Source organism: Carassius carassius, chromosome 49 (genome assembly GCF_963082965.1).
Source record: "Carassius carassius chromosome 49, fCarCar2.1, whole genome shotgun sequence".
Lineage (NCBI taxonomy): Eukaryota > Metazoa > Chordata > Actinopteri > Cypriniformes > Cyprinidae > Carassius > Carassius carassius.
Window position 1 is genome coordinate 5,206,390 of NC_081803.1, and position 16,095 is coordinate 5,222,484.

Sequence of the window (16,095 nt, forward strand, 5' to 3'; positions counted from 1 at the left end):
AAAACGCTGCCAATATGTAAATGTATGTTGATATTGCCAATCATTATTGTGACTGTTGAACCTGTTATTTATTTCTGCACATATCTCACTAACTCTGTCACTTTATAAACGGTTACTGTTAATCAGGCCAGCAGTGTTTGGACTTTATTTTAGGAGGGAATTCTCACTCTTTGTAATATACACATTCGTTGTTCAAACTTGTGTAAGTTCTCACTTTTTTTTTTTGTACTTTTGGAACCGTACTGACATTGAACACTGGCATGTATGGACTTTACTTAGTTTTTCTGAGTTTACTCACATTTTATGAAGTTATATTGGTATTGTACACAGTCACTGAAAAGGAAAAATGTGTTGTTAAAATGTTTGTGTGTGCACTCCAACAAATGAATTTGTACATAAAGTCTCTTAAACTAATGTTTTAAGATGGTTTGATGTTATTTTGTGGATGATTTTTATTTTTTTTTATTTTATTTTAAACATTATTCACTGAAACATTTGTCGCTCTCAAATTTGATTTCAGTATTTGGGAGCACAATCAGAAATATAGCAGTACAGTATATTTATTTCACACAGACCTACTATATGACTTGAGAAGACTTTACATATAGTGCAAAACCAGCTTTTGTAGTGCTTTTTGTCCTTATTTTAGCATTTACCCGCATTATATGGAAAAGAGCAGCATGAACATCCTGCTTAACTATCTTCTTTTGTCATGCACCGACCATACAGGTTAAAAACATAATTAGACACTTTTTATTTCTCGGTGAACTATTTCTTTCAGTGTCACACTACACAGGATAACGTTGTGGCTAGTGCTGCGCGATAAATCGCATGCGATCATATTTTGCACATGTTTTGCGCAGCTTGTCAGTGAACAATGGCTCTGTGTAGTAAATGCTGCTCAATGTAAAAGCGCGCAGGTGATGGAGATTAACCGCTGATTACAGAACCGGCTTTACTGACAAGATGAGCATTAAATATCGCATGAAATTTATCGTGCAGGCCTAGTGGTTTGCACTCAAACTTTGACACACTGAGCTATGGTTCTCATGTGGGAAATTTTAGTTTTAATCTGACATGCAACATTGTTGACGTGACGTTTGACACAGTACACCGTAGTTTTGTAGTGTTTTGATATCCTGCACTAAGAGATCTGTGTAATATCTATATGTAATATCAATTAGATTTGCATAGGAGAATTGTCTACTGAGCTATGAACAAGCAACCTCTTGAGCAATAAAATTATTTTCCTCCGGGTATACAGTGTCTGTCCAAATTTGAGCTGCACTCTTAAAAAGGAAGTCTTTGACCTTTAACATCCAGGGAACCTTTACAATCCACAAAAATCTCTTTATATTGGAAAAACATTCTTTAGATTTTTTAAATGGTCTTCACATAAAATATTTTTTGGATAACCCACAATGGTTCTTGTGACTAACCCATGTCATTCCCTCATCCGACCGTTTTACCAGCTTCCCTCTTCCAGCCCAGCAGAGTCCAAAGATCATCCACTGTTTGCTTTCTGTCTGTCTCTGGACATGCTCTACTGTAAAATCTCTCTGTTTCCTTCAAGCTTACACCGTTGTCCAATCACTAACCCTGTCCTTAGGCCACAACTGCAGCCTCTGGCTCCACCCAGCCCTGGAAACCTCTTCCTGACGTCAGGTTACACCCTTAACTTTCACCTGTATTCTAAGGAAGGGCCTCGTTTGCAGTTGCATTATGGGACCTGTAGTGACGTTCTGCATGTCCTTTTCCACGCATGTTTATTGGGTGGTGGTTTAGTCTGAAACACTGCTGATTCTCGAGGGATCCTGGATGGCAGACGTGTGACTCAGGTATAACACTTTCAGCTGGTGCACTCTTCTTATTTAATATAAGCCTAAAAGGGGGAATGTTAGTCTTTTGAAGTTTTCCGCTCCAGTTTTCCAAGTTTTTTCACTCTCAAAGTAAGTTACATATTAACATTAGCTAGAGGCACTTGCACCTGTGATAACGTATTTGGTTAAAAAAAAAAAATACTAAACTCACTGAACATTATAAGTTGAGTATGTGACAAATAGCACATAACATACCTGTATCAGTATAAACAGAGAGAGGGGTGTATTTGAGGATTTGATAAAAGTGAAGTGATAAGGCGACGGTCAGAGTTTTGAGGAGCGTGTTTAATGGTGTTGTGATCTTTTTTGTTAACTCTTGAATATAGAGGGTGAAGGATCGAGTGTTTTCCTCCTGTTAAGGGGAAACTGGTCACTAGACCGCCATTTACTGCCAACATTAGTTCTGGTCATTGAACTGTCCTTGTGAATGTGGCACACGAGTCACACCGATAGATTATTACATTTAGAGATGTTACAGCTATTAAACAAAGAAGAACAGGAACAATGAAAAAAAAAACTGCCGTGATAAAAACCTGTTGGTTGGTTAAACACAAGTTACTTTGCAATGAAATTAAATTTATGAAGGAAAGTTTTTGAAATAGTCTTTTTTATATATATATTTACATGCAAGTAAATATTATTTTATTATTATTAATAATAATGTATAAATCAGCATTCCCAGAGGTCTTGGCGTGACATCAGATTTATTTTCTGGTATTAACATAAGTTTTGTTATTAGATATGTGTTTTATGCTATTTTGTTATTTCATGTATCTAGCATTATTTCATTATTTTGTAACAGTATTTCAAATGTAACACTGTGTTCATCATAGAATTTTTTATGATTTCTAGAAAAGCCTTTTTGAGCTTACAGTAGAATCATTGTATCATTATGGGGTTATTATATTTCAAAATATTAGGGAAATTATTTTATCTTAAACCTCTTGATTTATTAACATATCATAAATTATAGTCACCACAGTACCTTTCATCACTTTTAAGCAATGCATTAAACATCATTACTTCATGTTCTGGTAACCACAGCTTCAAGATATAAAACAAAACATGATGATGATAATAATAATAAATTGATCATATCATGCATTCGAAAAATGGACAGTCTTCTGAGAACTTACATTTGAAAGGATGTTATGTTAAAGCTATGTTGCTTGGAAATAAATGATTTCAGGTTAAATGTTTCATATTTGATACGTTATGGTGGTTCTTTTAATGGGCGTTGGCGATGTGTTGACTTTTGAGCAATCCTGGTTGTTTTATGGATGGGTAATGATAATATTAGATTAGATAAAGAGTGAGATGAAGATATGTGAGTGTGGTCTAATGTTCAGTGTTACGAGCGGACATATACAAGATTTTTCACTAATTTATAATTGGGAAAGAACTCATTTTAGATACGAGACAAAATTTGTATTATATTATATATATATTATATATTTTATTTTATGTATTTTTTTTTTTAAATGTAGACAAAAATATAATCATCTGGCCTCTAACTGCAATTGCAACAATTATTTATCATGTCAAAATGGCTGTCAGGTGAATAATCTGTGAGATCAGGAAGCACAGTTTCATGTGTATGGAGAAGGCCTATACAGTATGTGTAAATACATGTTCCTCTCATCAATAACCTGGGCTGATAAGACCAGAGCTGTAAAATACACTGAACTTTCTGCCAGTTTATCATTAACCACAGCTATACTAACAGAAAAATATCGTAATACATTATGATCAGACTCTATCCAACATGCAGTTTGTCTCATTTATCTATTATCTAACTGATCTCTCTCTCTCTCTCTCTCTCTCTCTCTCTCTCTCTCTCTCTCTCTCGCTCTCTCGCTCTAGCCTCTATAAATATATATATATATATATGTGTGTGTGTGTGTTTCTTACAATGTGTTTTCACAGTTGGTTTCTCTTTATCAGTGTGATGATGTGATCAGAGAAACATGGGCTCCCTGCTGTCTGTGTGTAGAATTAACGCGAAGAAAAAGAAAGTAGAAGGTAACATACTGTGACTAAGTACACTCAACACAGTTTGACGCCTGCTTAAATAATGTTCCAGTTTGTTTTCTTGTTTTTCAATTTTGAATTTATTTCAATTTTCTAGTCTGTATTTTTTTCCCCCAGTGGTGTTAATTTATGTGATATTTTTATATTGTATTTCCTCAGAGGAGAGGCATTTGCGAGCTAATGACAGGGAATTCAACCTGTCATTTAAGTATGCTGTGAGTAGGAATGATACTGATATATTTTGAAGTCAGTTTTTCTTTTGGAGATATTGTGAGTTTTCTTTTTCTTTTTTCCTTCCCTCAATGTTGTCTTTACAGAACAATGCCATCAAGACCTCCAAGTACAACGTCTTCACCTTCCTCCCTCTCAATCTGTTTGAGCAGTTTCAAAGACTGGCCAATGCTTACTTTGTCTTTCTTCTCATCTTACAGGTATCTTAACTCGATATCACATTCTTACAGCAATTTAAATGTTGCTTTGAAATGACAAATCATATGCAAAATGTTATAGAGTAATAAAAGTTGTAACAGGCTTCACCGTGTTTGTGTTGCCCAGCTGATTCCTCAGATCTCGTCTCTGAGCTGGTTCACCACTGTAGTTCCACTGCTGCTGGTGCTGTCTATAACTCTAGCCAAAGATCTCTCCGACGACATCGTGAGTCCACTTCCTGTCTATGTCCAATACAGACAATAACATGTTTGACGGTTCATTCTTATGGTCTGTCTGTTGCCTTGTGTTCCCATGTTCATCCTACAACACAGACCAGACACAAGAATGACAAACATGTGAACAACAGAAAAGTAGAAGTGCTCATTGATGGAGAGTAAGTGTCCGATTCTGTATGGTGCTACTTTACATTTAAAAATTTTATTTTGCATTTTTTACCAAATGCATTTTCCAAAATGTTTTTTTGCTAAATAAAAGGTCATGGTCTCAAACAGGTTGAAGAGTGAAAAATGGATGAATGTTCAAGTGGGGGACATTGTGAAGCTGGAAAACAATGAGTTTGTCACAGTGAGTCTATTAAAGCTGAAAAACAATAACAAATATTAAATAAAAAACTTGCAATATATATGTATATATATATATATATATATATAGAGAGAGAGAGAGAGAGAGAGAGAGAAAGAGAGAGAGAGAGAGAGAGAGTTAAAAGAAAAAATTAGAAATGTTGCTTTGACATCTAACTAGTTTAAAGCAACAGTTAACAGTTAAGATTTACAGTTAAATAACAGTTTTGCTGTTTTTACCAAAAGTCTGTTCTGTAAAAGTTTATGTTTGGTGGAAGGGAGATTCCGCAAAAAAGGGCGACTTTTTTATATATATCAAAAAAAAAAAACTACTAAATAAATAAATATCAAGACCTGGATTCTTACTGTTATTTTACAGGAAGTCATTATGTCTTAGAAACTAACTTCTCTCTATTTTGTTCCTTTGCTCTAGGCTGATCTCTTGTTACTCTCCAGCAGTGAACCTCTCAACCTCATCTATATTGAGACGGCTGAGCTGGACGGGTTAGTAACTGAGCATGTGGATGTAAACGTGAACCGGTTCATCTGTTATTATTGTGTACCAGAGCCATCGTCTGCCTCTCTTTTCCTGTCTGTCACAGGGAGACCAACCTGAAGGTGAAACAGGCTCTGACAATCACAGGAGACCTGGGCAATGACATCCAGAAACTAGCAGCTTTCAATGGTGAGCGACTGATGCACATAATGGACCTGCAAAGAATCTGCACTATATCAGGTTGCCAGGGCATTCCTAAGTGGTTTCTAAGGTGTCCAGAGTAGTTGCTAGGGTATTACTAAGAGTGAATTGTAGAAAACAGACTATATCAATATTGTGTATCTCAGGTGAGGTGCGCTGTGAGCCTCCAAACAACCGTCTGGATAAGTTCACAGGAACTCTGACGGTGGGAGGAGAGATGTTTGCGCTGGATAATGAGAGGATTCTGCTCAGAGGATGTACCCTCAGAAACACTGAGTGGTGCTTCGGCCTGGTGGTGTTTGGAGGTGCAAAACCATAAACTAAAAATGAGTGGATTAAGTCTTTAATTAAATGTTATATATTTAATTGCTCCAAATCCGGTTAGGTCCTGACACGAAGCTCATGCAGAACTCGGGCAAATCCATCTTCAAGAGAACCAGCATCGATCATCTCATGAATTTCCTGGTGATGTTTGTAAGTAGATGTGTGTCATTAAAGTATGTCCATAAAAATGTTGGAGCGACAAAATGTTTAATTTCACATCCTACGCATTTGCTTGTCAGATTTTTGGTTTTCTGGCCTTCATGTGCACCATCTTGTCCATTGGGAATGGCATTTGGGAATACATAGAGGGGAATTCCTTCATTACCTTCCTCCCCAGGGCTGATGGGGCGAATGCATCTCTCTCAGCATTTCTCACCTTCTGGTCCTACGTCATCATCCTCAACACCGTAGTTCCCATCTCTCTCTATGTCAGGTCAGAACTTATATACCTGGAGTTAGTTCACCCCACAATGAAAATCCTGGCATTATTTCCTCACCATCATATCATTCCAAACCTGAATGACTTTCGAAGAAGAGTGTTGGTAACAGCTTAGGTTCCAAAATGGTTCGGTTACCAACATTCTCAAAATTATACAATATTATGCTTATATTATTGCGCATAATAATATAATAATTTGTAATAAAGGAAATTGGTATAAAATGAACTTTTTTGCTCTTTTTTTCAATAGTGTTGAGATCCTTCGTCTGGGGAACAGCTATTTTATTGACTGGGACCGTAAAATGTACCACGTCAAGAGTGACACACCAGCCCAGGCCAGGACGACCACGCTCAATGAAGAGCTGGGTCAGATCAAATATATCTTCTCTGATAAGACGGGAACTTTAACCCAGAACATCATGACCTTTAACAGGTGCTCCATCAATGGAAAATCATACGGTAAGAGCTCAAAGAGTTGTCTCACATTCAACCATTTCAACTAAAGTGTAGAATTGAGCTGTTTTGATGTTCCTCAGGGGAGGTTGTGGATTTTGCCGGGCAGAGGGTTGAAGTCACTGAGGTTAGTCAAAAACTGTATTACACAGATGCATATTTTCTCTAGAAGTGGTTCTGTATGTTGAACTTTAACAGTAGTAATGTTTACTTTTTTCCCCCCAATATTCAGTATTTCTCATAAATGTTCACTGAAGTAGAAACAAAGTGTGATTCTAGTCTCCCTTATGAATTAAAAACATCTCTTTTCCTTACTCGTTCTTTTTTATGTTCTTCCTCATTTATAGAAGACAGAGAAGGTCGATTTCTCCTGGAACTCTCTTGCCGACCCAAAGTTCTGTTTCCATGACCACAAGCTGGTGGAAGCGGTAAAGTCCGGCTCTCCAGAGGTCCAGGCCTTCTTCCGTCTGCTGGCGCTCTGCCACACTGTCATGCCTGAGGAAAAAACTGAAGGTGAGTGCATGCTCTACAACACAGTTATTCACAGTAGATCCTCAACATCTTTATACTGTATACAGTTTACATTGATTCAACCAAATCAGTCTGCAGTACAGACAACGGAATGAAGTATTCAGAATATATTACACCACTGATCAAAAGTTTATTTATTTATGCTGCATTAATGAAAATTCAGTAATTATGTAAAATGTTATTGCAATTTAAAATAAATGTTTGCTTTTTTTCTATTTTAATATGGTTTAAAATGTAATTTATTCCTGTGATGCAAAGCTGAATTTTCAGCATCATTACTCCAGTCTTCAGTGTCACATGATCCTTCAGAAAGCATTATAATATGCTGATTTGCTCCTTAAGAAACATTTCTATCTAATATGTTGAAAATAGTAAATGCCTAATATACTGTAGATAGATAGACAGATAGATGGATGGATGGATGGATGGATGGATGGATGGATGGATGGATGGATGGATGGATAGATAGATAGATAGATAGATAGATAGATAGATAGATAGATAGATAGATATTTAATAAACTGTCTTTACTGTCACCATTGACCAGTTTAATGCATCCTTACTAAATAAAACTATTACTTTCTTTAAAAAAATCTTACTGACCATTAAAATGTTGAACAGTAGTGTATCTGTGTTAGTATAGGGTAAAAATGCATTGAAGCATCTGAAATGAAAACCATATCCATCAATTATGGAAGTAATGATCAGTTGTAATCATTACAATAAAACACAATATATTATTTATTTCTTATCCAAAATACAGCAATTAAGTTTCATAAATCAGCCATATTTCTTTCTTCGATATGTTTTTGTTTCTCCACAGGAGAGCTATTTTACCAGGCTCAGTCTCCAGACGAGGGGGCTCTGGTCACTGCAGCAAGGAATTTCGGCTTTGTATTTCGTTCTCGTACCCCAGAGTCCATCACTCTGGTGGAGATGGGAGCTCCCACCACCTATGAGCTACTGGCCGTGCTGGACTTCAACAACGTCCGCAAGAGGATGTCTGTTATTGGTGAGAGCAGGATGTGTTACCCTTCAGAAACATTCAGAAATATAACAATACAAAGTTAAATAGATGTGTGTTTCTTCAGTTCGTAATCCAGAGGGCAAACTGACTCTGTACTGTAAGGGAGCTGACACAATTATTTTTGAGAGGCTGCATCCACTGTCTTCCAAACTCATGGAGGTCACCACAGAACACCTTAATGTGAGTTACATTTGTGTTTCCATAACACTGTGTGAGTGTGCGTGTTACTCATGTCTGACTAACACGAATCCAGGAATATGCTGGAGAGGGTCTGAGGACTCTGGCTTTGGCTTATAAAGACTTAGATGAAGACAAGTTTGAGGAATGGAAAGAGCGCCACCATGAGGCCAGCACCTCGATGGAGGACCGTGAGGCAAAACTGGATGCAATTTATGAAGAGATCGAGAAAGATTTGCTGGTAAAGTCACCATCACACTGAATGCTGAAGCTCCCACAAGAGTGTTTGCTTCTCTAGATGTTCCTCTTTCAATGTACAACCCTAATTCTAGAAAAGTTGGGCCTTTTTGTAAAATGCAGTAAAATCAAGAATCTGCAATTTGTTAATTCTGTTTACAAAGTACAAGTACAAAGTGAAAAAATGTCCCAACTTTTCTGGAATTGGGGTTGTAAGTTAGTGGGATTTCTTTTATTTCTAAGTACCTATTCTTATTAAAAGTATGTTTATGTGTGCATTCAGCTCCTTGGTGCTTCAGCAGTTGAGGATAAACTTCAAGACGGGGTGCCTCAGACCATTGAGCAGCTCGCCAAAGCTGACATCAAAATCTGGGTGTTGACTGGAGATAAACAGGGTAAGTTCACTCACTTACTTGCCACAAATCGAGCTTTTAATGGCTGCTAAGCCCTCTCAAAAGAGGCCAACCTGTTGGTTTATGCTGGTTTGGTGCTGGTCTAATTGATGTTTTCACTACTGTTCATGCATACCATTGCAATGTCCCACAGAGACGGCTGAGAACATTGGTTATTCTTGTAATATGTTGCGAGAGGAAATGAAAGAGATCTTCATAGTGGCCAGCAACACAGCAGAAGAAGTGCGAGAGGAGCTTGTGTGAGTTTCATCTGTCTCTCCTAAATCATTTAAAATGGATCACAATTAATACATCCATACTCTATGTTCAGGAATGCCAGGGAAAAGATGTCACCAGAATCAGGGGATGAGCCACCCATTGAGAAGAGCAGATTCCTGGGTAAAAAATCTCAGGTGGTGGAAGACGAGAAGGTCAATGGAGAGTACGGACTGGTAATTAATGGCCACAGTCTGGTAAGAGAAATCTAATAATCTGATCCATTTATCATCTTCAATAATACACAGATAATTCATAGAAAATGGTTTTAATCCTTGTATCTACCAATACTCTGTGCTCAGGCATTTGCTCTGCAGAAGGACATGCAGTTGGAGCTGTTGAGGACCGCATGTATGTGCCAAACGGTCATCTGTTGCAGGGTCACCCCTCTCCAGAAAGCTCAAGTGGTGGAACTTGTCAAGAAGCACAAGAAAGCTGTGACTTTAGCTATTGGAGATGGAGCCAATGACGTCAGCATGATCAAAAGTGAGTGTTTCTCAGAAGGACAGAGAGCATTATTCAGATTATATGCATTCTTAAGAAATCAAGAATTGGTGTTAATCTGGGAACTTTACAATAAAAAGTTGTCTGTTTAAAAATATATCTTTCTACTCCTCATGACCTCTATAGCTGCACACATCGGTGTTGGCATTAGTGGGCAGGAGGGTATGCAGGCGGTTCTCTCCAGTGACTTCTCCTTCGCTCAGTTCCGTTACCTCCAGCGCCTTCTGTTGGTCCACGGCCGCTGGTCCTATCTGCGCATGTGTACGTTTCTGCGCTACTTTTTTTACAAGAACTTCACCTTCACCTTTGTCCACTTCTGGTATGGCTTCTTCTGCGGCTTTTCTGCACAGGTGAGATGGATTACAAAAAAAATCAATCACATCACATGAACATGGTTTATAGTTTAGTGGTGGACCAGGTGGGTTAATCAGATGGCGTTTGGTCATTTTGAAAATTAAAAGGAATGTGCACTCAACCTACCATTATACCACCCCCCTCCCTCCTTTTTTTAATTTGATTAAAGAGTTAAATTTATTTCAATTCAGAAATTGTGTACTATATTTGATATCATGAAATTATTATATGCAGTACAGTCTAAGTGAAATGCTCATATTTAAAATATTTCTTAAAATGGTCATATGATGCGAATAAAATTTTTCCTTTCTCTTTGGAGTGTTACAAGCTCTTGGTGCAAAAAGAGGATCTGTAAAGTAGCAAAGACTAAAGTCGCAAACCCAAAGAGATATTCTTTTTCAAAGTTAAGACTCTGCCATGCCCTCCTAAAACAGGTAGTTCTAACATGCCCCCACATGTCTACGTCACTGTGTGGGAAGATTTGCATAACACTGCCGAAATGTTCACACAAAGAAAGAAGCCGTAACTTGTATTCCCCACTGGATGCAAAAAATGCCTGGTTTTATGTAAATTATATGCAATGTTTATGTATTTTTTATATATTGTATGTTTTTTCAAGAATTAATCCCAATTTAAATTAATTGTTTTTCAATTAAAATTGTATGATTAGCAAAACAATTTGAGGTAAAATGTGGACTATAAAATTTCCATGAACTTTCAGAATGTTTTAGCATGCATCTTACAAATTACATTACACAATTTTTTGTGTTTTCTGCTCTCTCCATAGACTGTGTATGATGAGTGGTTCATTACGCTCTACAACCTGATATATACAGCTTTACCTGTTATTGGCCTCAGTCTCTTTGATCAAGTATGTCATAAATCAATATACCTCACCCCTGGATTAGCATGCAACATTCAGCATCATTTAACTAAGTTCATTCATGAACATGTGTGCATGTGCAGGATGTAAATGACCGCTGGAGTTTCCAGTACCCCCAGCTGTACGCTCCGGGTCAGCTGAACCAGTATTTCAGTAAGATGGCCTTCGCGAGGATCCTGCTGCACAGCTGCTACAGCTCACTCATCCTCTTCTTCGTCCCTTGGGCAGCAATGTGTGACACCGTCAGAGATGACGGCAAAGACATCGCAGATTATCAATCCTTTGCCCTGCTAGCGCAGACCTGCCTGCTCATTGCCGTCAGTGTGCAGGTAAACTCTCATTCAATAGTATACACACACACACAAAAACATGCACAAACAAAAGCCACAAAAGTCATTGAGAATTACCACATTTACATCAAATACTCAAAAAAAAGTTGTAATCTCTAAAACTTTACATTTTAGCAATGCATTGGTTCAGTCAATTCATATTGAACACATACTGAATAGTGACCCCAAAATTATTGAACATTGGCTTAAGAGTTCATTATTGAGATCTCTGTACTGTATACGTTCAAAAGCTCGGTGTCTATAAGATTTTTTTTTTATGTTTTTGAAAGAAATCTCTGTTGTTCACCAAGGTTGCATGTATTTGGTGAAAAATACAAAGCAAAAAAAAGTAAAAGTGTGAAATGTTATTACAACTTAAATGAGCTGTTTTCTATTTGAATACACTTTAAAATGTAATTTATTCCTGTGATGCAAAGCTGAATTTTCAGCATCATTACTCCAGTCCTCAGTGTCACATGATCCTTCAGTAATCATTCTAATATATCTAAGAAACATTTTTCTTATTATCATCAATGTTGAAATCAGTTGTGCTAGTTTATATTTTTGTGGAACCCAACCGTGATACATTTTTACAAGAGTTGTGATTAATTGAATGTTATCAGAATGTTAACAGCATTTATTTTAGATACATATCTTTTGTAACATTATAATCGTCACTTTTCATCAGTTTAATGTGTCCTTGCTAAATAACGGAATAAAAATAATATTAATGACCCCAACATTTTAAATGGCAGATTACATGCTCTCATGCATGCAATACAAATGTTTCTGTGTATTTAAGCTGGGTCTGGACACATACTATTGGACAGCAGTGAATCAGTTCTTCCTGTGGGGCAGTCTGTCGATGTATTTTGCCGTCACCTTCACCATGTACAGCAACGGCATGTACTTGATCTTCACGTCCTCTTTTCCTTTCATCGGTGAGTGTCCGTCCATCACAACCACATCTCATCTTGCTGTTTGTGTTTAAAACAGCTCCAAATGACTCAATCTTTCTCAGGCACTGCAAGAAACTCCCTGAACCAGCCGAACATGTGGCTGACCATGTTCCTGACCACCATATTGTGCATATTACCTGTTGTGGCTAAACGGTTCCTCTTCATCCAACTCAAGCCCACCATCAACGACAAGGTGGGTTCAAGTTCTGTTTTCACCTCAACTGATTCAAAATGCAATATATCAGTGTTGTAGTATTTGAGACAGAATGTGATACCATATTTTCGTGGATCTTGGTCTTGTCCTGGAGTCATTTTAATTCATGCTTGACTCTGACACGACACTTTGGTCTTGGTCTTGACTTAGACTTGAATGAGCTGGTCTCCACTAGAACACTTCAACATATGAACCCAAGAGTCATGAGATTTCAAAGATTTTTTTCCCAGAAGAATACTGTATGATGGAGTTTGACTGGCATCGCACGAATCTTGTACTAGATGTTTATTATTTATAGTAGTTCTGCTCCAAAACTGCATTTAAACTCTCTTAGGCGATGTGCCAGTTCTCGACACGATGACAATGTGAGATCTTCCTCCTTTAATGAGTAGAACGCATGTGTTGAATGAGTCAGAGCTGTGGGATGCAGTGGCACGGCAGCAGTACAGCATCACACTGAGGCGCGATCTCAAAGTTATTTCTGGAATCCACAATCAGTGGTGTCACAATCTCATGAGCAGGAATCATTCATACTCAAAATGACTACAGTGTTTAGCCTTATGTATTCTTTCCTTTCAATATACTGCATATTTAATTCTCGCTCTTCTGCTCTACAGGTGCGCCATAAGGTCAGACAGGCCAAAGCTGTGCCTCCGACACCTCCTCGCAAATTCCCTCGACGACGAATCAGTACACGACGATCTGGTTATGCATTCTCTCATGCTCGCGGCTATGGAGACCTTGTCACCTCTGGACGCTTCCTGCGAATTCCAGTTAAGACCAGATCGGCTCTTTTCCCCCACACTGACACGCCGGTGGCTGACAGCACACCTCAGACATATCGAACCATTTTAGAGGAGGCTCAGAGTCCCTAAAGCTCCTTATTTTGTTTTATATGTACAGTATATTCACTTGTGATTACTTACTGTCAAGCTTGGTTTCAACTTTTGGCATTGGTAATATTTAAATAATAAAGGACAGATATTCTTACAGGGGCTTAAAATATTTCACATAGGAGTAAGTGAGGTTGTGAAGTGAAGCTGTGAAGCTTTGAATCAGCAAGAAGCTGGTTTTAGCTGTGATTAGTGGCTGAGTATAAAACTTGAGTGGTTTCTTAATGTTGTATTAACAACACCTACGTATGTACACAGAAACACTTAACAATAAATCACCCATATGGCTCTCATGTATTAAGACCAGTGGACATAAAAAATATGTTTTTTATTTTTATTTAGGACATTCATTTTACCATTAATCTATCCACATATAAAGAGGCCTATGGATTATTCAAGAAGAGTTTCAAACAAGCAGATTTCAAGGGCTTTTAATTGTGTGACCATTTCATAGATGTTTTGTATGTTTCTTTTTTGATGTTTTTTTTTTATCAGTGAATGTTTGAAATGGCAACCAAAATGCTTTGATATGACATCCTTCTTTATCATGTTTTGTACAAAGATGCAAATGTGCATTGATTAGTGATGAATACAATAAACTTAAAAACTACAAAAATCTTTATGCATTTTTTTTTGTATTTGTCTAATTTATATATGTACTGTATCATCAATCAGTATCAAATACTGTATCAAAAATCATAAATCTATTTTATAAGTATTTGTGGTGATACATGTTCAGCACTCAGCTCAATGCATTTGTGGAACAAACTATTTTAATCAAATAATTCAAATTCATCAATTTATGCATCCACTTTATATTAAGTGTCTTTAACTACTATGCAATAACATTTCCAGTAAATTAATCATTTGATATAATGTACTTATTCTGTACATTGCAATTTTTTTTTACAGTACAATGTACTTATATTAAAAACTGCATGTAATAACATCTTAATTTCTGTAGTTTTATCTATAATTATACTATAATATAACTATTATAATAATATAACTATATTTCTAGCCCTATAATTAAACTTAACCATATCACAAAACCTGTCCCTAACCTTACACATATCATTTTATATTATATTACATATCATATTACAAATTGACTACAAGGTTGATGGAGTGTTCCAGTTTGTCATTGTTTTCTGCTTGAGTGCAATGGATGTACGGGAGGTTTGAGTGAAAGGTCACTTGTTTTTTTTGTTTTTTTTTATTGAATGGGATAAAAGATATTTACTACATATAAACGCTGAACAGTTCCTTCATGTAATATTTTGGGTGAACCAATCATTTAATCAAAAATTTTATCCAGTTACCAAAACCAGTTTAAATGATTTGTGATTCGTAAAGGATCATTCAACAGCTTAATGGAAAGGAACATTTTTAGTAAATCATTTGCTCCTTAAATGTCTTTAGAAGATTTGGCTGATAGTGCCTTTGGAATATAATGAGCCATAAGGACCACTTTTATAACGCTTTTGTGTCCCTTTTGAGGCTCGTGAACAGTTACCATTGTAAATTTAATGGAAAGGAGCAACCAGAACGTCATCAAAACATCTCCTTTTGAGTTCCACAAAAGGAGAAGTCATAGGAGTTTGAACCGACATAAAGGTGAACTATTCCTGTAGCCTTTCTAAAAATAGGCTTTCTACCATCATCTTTTCTTTGTAAGAGATCTGCTTAATTTGAAAACATTCTCATTATCTTCATTTTCTAGTACGAGTCAGTCTTCATTCCCCCCGATGCTGAAATCAGAGGCAAATCTGCCATCCCCTCAAATATGATCCCTCAACAACAAACCACTGAGCATGCTATAGGACTGTGGGGCTCAGAACCACTGTACTGGAGGAGGAGGAGGGGATATGTGAGGAACAGAGGAGCTGTGAAGAGTGCAGATTCAATTCAATTCAATTCAAGTTTATTTGTATAGCGCTTTTTACAATACAAATCGTTACAAAGCAACTTTACAGAAAATTATGTTTCTACAATATTTAGTAGTAGCTAGTAGTTTGTGCACGTTTGACAGGATTTTAGAAAAATAAAAATAATAATAATAATAATAATAATACAAGACGTAGTCAGCTAGATGATGAACTATCAATATTATTAATTAATAGTAATTATAGGATGCAGTCACACATGTAGCAATAATTGTTAGTTCTGTTTGTTGATTCAAGGTTAGGATCATCTGGGGTCCTCTGAGGGTCAGCATCATCTCTTCTCAGGTGTTCTGGATCCAGACTGGAGCTTGTGTAAATCCTAGTTACCACAGGATGTAAATCCCGTGGCAAAACATAGAAACAAAATAGAGACATCATTAGCATAGCTGCTGATCCAACAAAGTAAAATTAGTTTAACTCAAGCTAAAGAATAAAAATGCAGATGCAACTACACTCACAATTTAAGAGATACATTATTCGAATGCTTGGCGAAAGAGATGCGTTTTTAATCTAGATTTAAACAGAGAGAGTGTGTCTGA

At 36.9% G+C, this 16,095-nt stretch overlaps 1 protein-coding gene across 2 annotated transcripts; it reads left to right on the forward strand.

Annotated features, from left to right (window-relative positions):
* Positions 1 to 1,594: 1,594 nt before the first annotated feature.
* On the forward strand, positions 1,595 to 14,220 carry LOC132132639 (phospholipid-transporting ATPase ID-like). Of its 2 annotated transcripts, none has more exons than XM_059545082.1 (28): positions 1,595 to 1,949; positions 3,825 to 3,902; positions 4,071 to 4,126; positions 4,229 to 4,342; positions 4,467 to 4,565; positions 4,673 to 4,734; positions 4,853 to 4,925; positions 5,355 to 5,425; positions 5,524 to 5,606; positions 5,765 to 5,923; positions 6,004 to 6,092; positions 6,182 to 6,375; positions 6,632 to 6,840; positions 6,918 to 6,961; positions 7,182 to 7,347; positions 8,189 to 8,377; positions 8,457 to 8,572; positions 8,646 to 8,810; positions 9,090 to 9,201; positions 9,353 to 9,458; positions 9,530 to 9,671; positions 9,777 to 9,960; positions 10,105 to 10,328; positions 11,120 to 11,203; positions 11,299 to 11,544; positions 12,347 to 12,485; positions 12,566 to 12,696; positions 13,335 to 14,220. In XM_059545082.1, the coding sequence occupies exons 2-28, from the start codon at positions 3,848 to 3,850 to the stop codon at positions 13,590 to 13,592; spliced, it is 3,570 nt and encodes a 1,189-aa protein (XP_059401065.1). In that variant the 5' UTR covers positions 1,595 to 1,949; positions 3,825 to 3,847; the 3' UTR covers positions 13,593 to 14,220. The 2 variants fall into 2 exon arrangements, with proteins under 2 accessions (XP_059401065.1, XP_059401066.1); XM_059545083.1 differs by having other exon boundaries at positions 1,595 to 1,838.
* Positions 14,221 to 16,095: the final 1,875 nt, after the last annotated feature.

What these genes read in the sequence shown, in the direction of transcription:
- LOC132132639 (XM_059545082.1), top strand. Translation starts at nt 3,848, where the DNA reads ATGGGCTCCCTGCTGTCTGTGTGTAGAATTAACGCGAAGAAAAAGAAA. An exon ending in GAAACTAGCAGCTTTCAATG is followed by an intron (nt 5,607 to 5,764) that starts GTGAGCGACTGA and finishes TGTGTATCTCAG; the next exon opens with GTGAGGTGCGCTGTGAGCCT. An exon ending in GTTGACTGGAGATAAACAGG is followed by an intron (nt 9,202 to 9,352) that starts GTAAGTTCACTC and finishes AATGTCCCACAG; the next exon opens with AGACGGCTGAGAACATTGGT.